Below are 8936 nucleotides of genomic sequence, written 5' to 3' on the forward strand. Positions count from 1 at the left end.
ATTGCTTATTTTCCCTGCATATGCTTTTTCTCTGCACTGTAGGGTTGCAAATAGGTGACTACAGGCCAGCATTCACGCGCAGTCACTTCACAGCATCCTCCAGCAGCTTAACAAACTCCTCCAAATCCTACCTACCATCAAACCCCATCCAGCATTGGCCACCTCATTGCCCCTGGCTCTCTTGCCGTTGCAGACACCATCTCTCCAGGCGAGCCCTGTCTCCCTCCCCAGTGGGCTGGCAGGGTCCCCCCCCCCCCGCACTCTTTGAAGCAAAGGAGCATCTCCCATGCTCTCGCACTGCTCCTGAGCCTGGAAATTCCTCTCTCCGCCAAGGCATTTCTCTCTTCAAATCTCATCTTGAAGACTACCCTGTTTGTGTTAGACTAAAATTGACTCTGAAGCTCACTTAGTTTTTCCTTCCTATTATTCATCCACCTCTTGTATCTTAATTGAGATTAATCTGCCACAATAATTCCTTTAACCCTGGCAGTTTTTAAGTCTCAAGTTTCTGCTCTTCTGCCTCACTTTATCTCTGCAGTTTATTTTACTCCTTCAGCGTGCATGATAATCCCTGTACCTAACAGTGTAAAGGTATCCAGGTCCTTCTCTCCAGGGGCTTGTCACATGCCATATAAATGGTACTATACAAAAATAAACTGCATTGCGCGCTGTTGCTCTGCAGGAATGATGTCATACACTAGAAGTTTAACATTAGCTTGGCAGAAAAAGGAAGTGAGGAAGGAAGCAGAATTCACTGGAGACAAACGCCCCCTAAAATAGAAATGCTTCACTTCAAGGGTTGGAACACCTCAGTCATTTGAGATCATCCTCCAGACTTATTAGCAGTACAGAAATAAAGCCAATATCAAAATTACCACATGCTGGAAAGAGAAACAAAACCAGCTACCGCATTTTGAAATTCTTCTCCCATTTTAAGTTCCCATACAATCTGAATGTGAAGCGAACAACTACAGTTTGAAATTGCTTTGCAAAAGCATTTTGCTCTGCACTGATGAGTTACTACATATATATTCTGAATGCTCTCTCTATCAGGTTAGATGGAGGATTTTAAGACACTGGGAGAAAGATACCTCCATCTTAGTATGTGCAGTTTGAAGCACCTTCTGGGACCCTGAGCAAAGTCAAGAGCTGGTCTTTATGTCTGTGCACAGTGTGGGACGGGAGTCAAGTATGCACCAGCCTCTGGCTGCCACACTCAGGTTTCCCTGCCAAGGGAATCAGTTGGTGCGCTCCGTGAAACACCCATGTGCAAAGCAGAAGATAAGAGGTGAGGATCACCGGACTGCAAAAGTAGGGAGAAAACAACATACAGCTGTACTGCACAGCGCAGTTCACAGTAGCATTTATATTTCATCAGATATAAAGTAACATAAAATGTTGAACACTGCAGAATTGTGCTAATGAATGCTCATAATTATTGGGTTTCCTACAGACTTCTCCCTATATCAAACAGATTGAGGAATAAATATGCTTTCAGCCAGGTAGACCATTATGTTGAATAGAAGTCATTTATCTGGGCTACCCATTCTGCAAGTTAACAAAAAGGAGAGAACTATGATTTTAAATTCCTTATTATATGGCAATCATTATGTTGTTGAATTGCAAGACTTCTAATGCTTATCTTTGAAATAATATCCCAGGTCAGATTACATTCTAATAGGTTATATTCTAACACGATTCTGGTTGTTTTAAAATATAAGACCTACTAACCCAGAGGAATACTAAAAAAGTTAGACTTATCAAAAAACGTATGTGCCAGGAAGCAAAAATACAGAGCTTTGCAGTTTTGCTTGATTTGCTTAAGGTTCAACACTAGCGGAACTGCTGAATGTATACATATGTGTTAGAAAACAAACACTGCAAGAATTACAGTATCCCTTGATACTACCTTCCTAGAGTGCAAACTCAGTCTGATGGGCGATTAACATTAGAGGAAAATTATTCATCTGATTACCATCAGGAGAAATATAAAATAGACACAATACAGTGCTGACTTTAACATTAAAATCACAAGAAGAATTTTTACAGATATATTACAGCAGGGAATACTCCCAGTTTTACACACAGGAATTTCCTGAATCTAATATGTCATTTATTCCTGGCAAAGTCTGTCCTTTGTCTACATATATTTCATTTCTTCCCAAAGAGAAGAGCACTAAATTACATAAGTGCTGGACCAATTTTTGCCAGATTTAACTACTGTACAGAGTAAAGTTTTAACAAAGCATTTCATCGTATTATCTGAAAGATGAGCTAGAGGAGCACCTTGGTCAGCCTTCCAGTTACATGGGCCATTTCATAATCCACAGCATACTTCATTTTAGAGCAATTCACAGTTGCATTTGTTCTTGAAGACTAACTATTTTTTTGTTCTATTTTGTTAAGGTAAGTAAAACAGACTAAGGTGTGCTGACTTAGGCAACTTTAAAAAAGAGCAAATGTGAACAGGAGACTATTATAAGTACAAATAAATTATCCTTTTTACTGCACTTTCTTTATGTGTTTCCGTATGTTGTTTTTGATGAAATTCTGGATCAATCCACCAACCCTTACTCCCTTTACGCTCAGTGTTCAGAGACTTTTCCTACCATCACTTTTCTGCTGAAGAATAGACTTTTTTTCTCTTCTAATCTAGCATCTCTTTTTGTTTGATTTTGCAGCAAGCTCTTAACCAACTTCACTCTCTATTGTTGGAAAGTAATGATGCTGGTTCACTGCATTACTATGGAAATGACAGACTTTGATAGAAGCCCAAAGATCTAATAACTAGCAAGGAGTAGCATGAAAAAAATACGATAAATATATTTTCAATATTTATTCTAGACTATTTAGACACTTCTACTTTAGGAAGAAAATTCTTTTCCAACCCCAATGACAAGCACTAAAACCAGTTTTGGCACTAAGAATTTTTCAGGATCTCACAGGAGGGGAATCTAAGCCCACTCTGACCATCCTGGGCCAGCTGCTGGTCCTGCATCATGGCTCCATCACCAACAAACCATGGAGCTACACCTCTACCTAGCAAGAGTTGAGTCTTTTCCTCATCAAACTATTCTTCACATTCAACACCACTTCTTGGGGACAGAAAAGCCCTGGATTTCTCAGCTCCTCACTATATTCTCTGGAAAAGCCCAATTCTACCACTCTAGCACACCTAGATGTGGTCTGTGATTACTGCAGTTGCTATCAACTGATGTCACAGCCAAGATCTCTCAGCAGCACAGATCATATGTGCCTCAATTATTTCAAGTTTGTCTAAATTTTGACTCACAGGGTGACTATTGGTTTGCACTGAACAACTTGTGGATCACACATGTCATTACTCAGAGATAACAGACTCTACATTATATTTGCATTTCTCACTTATTTGTCCCAAGCTGGTTGTCTGTAATATTCTGAAAAAAAATCCAGATTTTTTTCTTCAAAAAAAAAACTCATTTCCTATATTTGTGTTTTCATTCTAGTGCTCTGAAAGTGATGTATCTTTTAATACAGTACTTAGACAATGCATATGCCATTACTTACATTTACTAACCTTGCCATGATACCAATTTCCAGAATGCAGGCACAATGAACATTTTTGTAAGCAAATTATGTTCGGTAATTGAGTGTAGCTAGGTCAGCTGCCTGAAACTCCAGCTCCTCATTTACAGTATACCCTTTTCTGAATATATTTACATACCACAAAAATAGTCCCCTAATCATAATAAATTGCAAACTCTTCTACCATATTTTGTAACAGAACTGAGGCATTTAAACTGGTTCAAGTAACTTTTCATCACAAGGAAATAATTTCAAACATTCCAAAATGCTAGTTCTAACTTCACCTGCTCTACAGATTACAAATATGCACAACAGTTTTTAAATAGCATTCCTTCCATTTTGGAAGAGATGATGTTTGAAATTGCTTCTTTTATTCCCCGTCGGTTTTTGCAAAAGGTGTGCAGCCAAGATCCTACGCATCCTGATACGTAACAACCCAGCCCCTCGTGTCTGAAATGCTGCTTGTAGCAAATGCTCCAGGCTTCACAACAACACTATTAGGACCTGGGAACAGTGTCAGAGATTTCTATACTGAAACTACATTCTCAATACTTGCTGCTTGCAGATAATGAATTTTCATTCAAACTCATAAAAATATTTTAAACTGCAATATATTTATACAATATTATGTAATACTATGTACTTAAGCCCAAACAAAACAAGCCTGCATCTGCATAAGCATTTCATAAATTTTATTTTTCATTAATTTGCTGAATTTAAGATTAGAAAGCTGTTCAAAAAAATTCTTTTACTTCATCTGGAAAGATCTCACTGACAAAAGAGTCATATATATTGTAATATTTAATTATTCCCAAATAAGGAGTACAATTTTCAAATACATAAATGTCTAAACCTGGATGCCTAGATCTACAGTTACTCTCAGAAATTAGTGGTCTGAATTTCAGAGATTTTAAGAACTCTTAATTATCTCTACTACCAAGAAAGTTGTACGTGCTCCTCTGTAAACCAAGTCACTTGATTCAGTGCCCAAACACGGTATGTTGCCCATGCTAAGATGACCACTTCTGAAATTTATTGACTAAGCCTTTGGCACTGCTAGGTGCTAGTCAAAATAATGGTTATTAATCAAATAGTGGATTTGTTTGATTAGCAATGGAAAAGGGTGAGCAGCTGTCTGCATCCTATTGCTCATTGCGGAGACCTATGACTTTCTACCAACTCATTCCCTATTTCAGAATATATACTCTTTGTTCATTCAGATTTGGAAAAAATAAGAGTGTTCTATTACACTGCCAAGAAATAAAAGAAAATGAATTTATCTCTAGCTATTTGCTCTGCACTTTAAATATTCCCTGTCTTGCCTTTCCTCTTGCAGCTCTTATAAAAACCCTCATCTCAGACCTTAAAACAAACACGAGGATCACAGCTACAAGCCAGTTTGAAAATCACCTCTGACATCAGAATGTTTCTCTAGGCCTGAAAGAGGCTTAGTATTAGTAAAGAATGAAATATTTTCCCTTTGCTATGTACAATAATATAAATAACAAGAAATAGTCTTCTTAATACTGCATCACCACCTAGATGCAGACCAGTTTCAAACTACTGTGTATCTGGGTATCTGCAGAGTGAAGCTTATTTGTTAAAGTTCAGAGCAATAAAAAAACATGCTCATAAGATGCTAGGGGTTGGGAGTGAAATCTGTACTAAAACCATCTTCCAAAACTTTTGGTCAATCTAAGGTGTGACCATGTAGTAAATCTGAAGTACAAAACCAGAAGTAAATACAGCAGGAAATGCCTCCCTCCAATGTTCCAGGAAAAAAAAAAAAAAAGCCTTAGAAAAAATTCCCTCCATATTCTGTGCTTCCTTCTTTGCAACCCAAAAAGTTCAGTAAAGCATTTAATTAAGCCAGAGACGACATGCTTGGCTTTCCTAGTTAAGTAAGAACGTAACAGCTTATGGCGGGGCAGCGTTACCACTGATAGCATCTGTCCAAGGACCTGGGTCGTTTACTCGGGGTCTCTGCTGTGCTGCTGCCCCCCTCTTGAAGGCAAGGCCTCCATTTCGTACCTTCTCACTTTTGGCAGCACGGCCACCAGCGCTTGGCGGAATCAGTAACGGCGAAAGAGTGCTGAATTGCAAGATCTTCCCCCAAAGCATAAATTCTTCAGCTACCGCTTCTGTGCAACGTGATAATCTACACACGTCTACAAAGTCGTCTGAACCCAAACTCCCACGCACGTCCCTGCTGAGCAGGACGCCCGTCTCCGTTCCTCACCTGACCACGTTGGGGTGCTCGAAGGTCTCCAGGTGCCGCAGCACCGCCACCTCACGGATGGTGGACAGCGGCATCCCCTCCTCGCTCGTCTGCACCCGCACCCGCTTCAGTGCCACAAAGCGGCCTCCGTTCTTCAAGTCTCGGGCCTTGAACACCTTCCCGTAGGCTCCCTCGCCGATCTCAGCCACGCACTCGTACTGCTGGTCAGCCAGGTTTGTGCTGTCCTTATCCATGCTGCCGCCGCTCCTCTTCCCCCTGCGCCTGGCGTGCCTCACGCGCGGCTCCCGCTCTCGCCTGCTTTCCGAAAACTAGTGTGTTGCTCGTGCTGCAGATAGCCCACGCTGCTGGCACCTCTGCTCGAGGAGCAGTAGGAAGTCCTCACCCTCTGCTCCCGGCCCCGACGTGCCTCCTGCCTCGGCCACCAGGAGCTAGCATGCAGTCTTGGGGACCATCGTCTGCACAAAGCCAAGGAGATCTGAAGGACAAAGCAAGCAAGAGAAGTGAGTTAGGCCTGGGGTTCTCTCCCCTCCCGCCTTCCTCCTCCGGCTGTGCCACACACAGCTCTGGTGCTTTCAGTTTACCTCATTACTTTGCATGGTTTAAAACTGAGAAAATTAAGCCAATATAGAAGACAGCTACCTGCAAAGCAAAAATGCTGCAAAAGAACAGCTGGACAGGATATGAACCATGAGGGAGACAAGGTATCAACATCTTGGCCTGGCTGATACAGCACTGCCTAGCTACCACAGTCTGCACAGATGGCTACAGCACACACCTGCACTCTTCGGGATTTTACTGACCAACAGGCTTAATATCCCCTGAGATGTGGCCAACAGATCTAACTCTGCTTGTGTGGTAGGAAGTTATTGTCCAGGAACTTATGTCAGGAGTGTAGGGCTCAAAGTTTTCTTCAGTGTTGCATGGTGAAGTCCTTGAAATATATTCCATGCTATATTACTTATTTATAGCACTTAGAAGTTTCAGCCTCGATCTACTCTCCAGCGTGCTAGGCACTGCACAAACACATTGCAAGGGACCAGTCTCTGCCTCAAAGAGCCTGTGGGAAGGAGAAACACACATATATAGAATATAGAATAATAATATACTAATGAGTAATTCGTGCTGAAGTGTTTTCCAAAATGTACACTCCAGCAGTTATGATCACGCAAGAGTTTTGGCCGTGGCGACTGCTATCCCTGGATGTGTGACGGGCAGCCCTTCGCCGAGTGCTATGTGCCTGGGCACAGTCTCCAGCACAGCGTGGTCTGCTCCACAGCGCGTGAGACTGGAGACCAGAAGAGCTTGCTTCTGGCCCCAGTTTCATCACCGCCTTCTGCAGAGCTGCGCGCAATGCTGGCGCTCCCTCACCGCGGCTCCACGGCGATCCTCCCCCTCCCCTTTTAATACACTGATGCTGCGACTGCAACCCGCTCCCACGCTGCATTTTTACCCCGGCGGGACAGAAGCCCCGCAGGCAGGGCACCGGGGCCCCCCGAGGAGAGCCCACGCGCGAAGCCGGCAGCCCACGCTGCTCTCACACCTCAGCCGGCGATGCGAAGAGGCGCAACGCGCGGACCAGCTCCCGTGCCCGGCGCTCGGCCGCCTTCCCCAGCGGCTCCTCCAGCTGCGGCGCCGCCTCGCCTCGCCTCGCCTCGCCCCGCCGCCCTCCGGCCGCGCCGCCGGGGCTGCCCGCGCCAGCGGCCGCCCCGCGCCGCCCCGCGCCGCGCCGCCACCTGCCCGCGGGGCCGCCCGCGCGGCCGCCGCGGGGGCGCGGGGCGGGCGGCGCCGGGCCGGGCCGTGCGGCGCCCCCCGGCGGCGGCCGCGGCGGCGGCGACACGCGTGTGCGTGTGCGCGGCCGCGGCGCCCAGTGGAAAGTTACCGCGCGCGCGGCCCGGGGGCGCGGGGGGCCGCGGCCGCGCCGAGCTCCGCGCTGGGGCGCAGGGACCCCCGCTGCGGCCCCCTCCCGTCCCCACCCCCCTCCACGCCCCCCCCCCCGCGGCCGCCGACACGGGGCGTGGGGCGCCCCCACGCCGGCGCGGGGGCGGCGCCGCGGGGCAGCGGCCACCCGCGCGGGGGGCCGCGGAGCACATGGGCGGCGCGGCGTTACCTGGTGCGCGGCGCGGCTGCCTCCGCCGCCACCAAATCCCCAAATAATCTTCGGCCCCGCGGGTGGGGAGGGAGGGGGTGAGTCCTCCCTAAAACAAACCTCCCATTGAGCGAGGCGGGGTGTGGAGCCGGCCGGGGTCTGCCCCTTCACATGGCGACGTCTCCGGCAGGTCCCGGCAGCGGCCGCCCGGGCCACACAGGTAGCTGCTCCGCGGCGCGGCCGCCCGCGGCTCGCATCCCGCCGCCGGCACCTTCCCCACGAGGCAGCTCGCACCCGGCCCGCTCCTGCCGCCCCCGCCCTGCCCGGCGAAAAGGGGGGGGAATATATATTTTTATATATATATATATATATATATAAAAAAAAAAAAAACGGAATAAAAACGGCGGCCGGGAGCCCCGCGCCAGCGGCTCCGCCGCGCCCGCCGCCGCGGGTCGGGCGCCGGCCCCGGGGCCGCCGCGCGGCTCGGCTCGGCGCGGCTCGGCTCGGCGCGGCGCTCGCCGGCTCCGCTCGCTCTCTGCCTCGCTCGCTCGCTCGGCCTCTGCTCAGTCTGCGAGTAGCAGCAGCTTGCTCCCCCCCCCCTCAACTTTTTTTTTTTTTTTTTCCCTTGCTTTCCCACGCTGGCTGAATGTGACTTGACCCCGTTTCAAAAAAGTTTGACATAGTGCTTCAACATTTCCGCATTCCTCCCCGACTACAAAGGCTGCAGCCGCCTCCTTCTGCTTTCTGTCTCTGCTCTCTGTCTTCACACTCAATGAAATCCTTCATGTGCCTCTGCCAAAGGCAGCCGCATACCGCAAGGGTCGCCGCGAGCGCAGCGGCCAGGCCCGGCCCGGCCCGGCCCGGCCCGGGGCGCCCCGGGGGGCGCGGGGGGGGCGCGGGGGCCCGGCGCGGCGTGCTCGGCGCTGCGCGCCCGCGGGCTCCGCCGGCTGCGGCAGCGCGGAGGGGCCGCGCTCGCTCCCAGCGCGCTCCGCCGGCGTGCAAGGCGCGGGGGAATAACCCCTTCCTCTTCTGTTTCTGGTTTGGGGG

General features: G+C 48.3%; 1 protein-coding gene across 4 annotated transcripts in view; it reads right to left on the bottom strand.

Moving 5' to 3' along the window:
• Positions 1-8341, bottom strand: part of CDK6 (cyclin dependent kinase 6) — a 123929-nt gene extending 115588 nt beyond the window's left edge. The window contains exons 1-2 of one of the 4 annotated variants that reach the window (XM_062569123.1): positions 8010-8341; positions 5804-6278 (exon numbers count right to left, since the gene is read on the bottom strand). In XM_062569123.1, coding sequence (XP_062425107.1) covers positions 5804-6036 — 233 coding nt within the window. In that variant the 5' untranslated portion in view covers positions 6037-6278; positions 8010-8341. Of the gene's footprint in view, positions 1-5803; positions 6279-6578; positions 6606-7343; positions 7426-7910 lie in introns of those variants that run through there. The other 3 variants (XM_062569122.1, XM_062569124.1, XM_062569125.1) reach the window with 3 other exon arrangements.
• Between the last annotated feature and the right edge of the window lie 595 nt (positions 8342-8936).

This window comes from Rhea pennata, chromosome 2 (assembly GCF_028389875.1).
Source record: "Rhea pennata isolate bPtePen1 chromosome 2, bPtePen1.pri, whole genome shotgun sequence".
Lineage (NCBI taxonomy): Eukaryota > Metazoa > Chordata > Aves > Rheiformes > Rheidae > Rhea > Rhea pennata.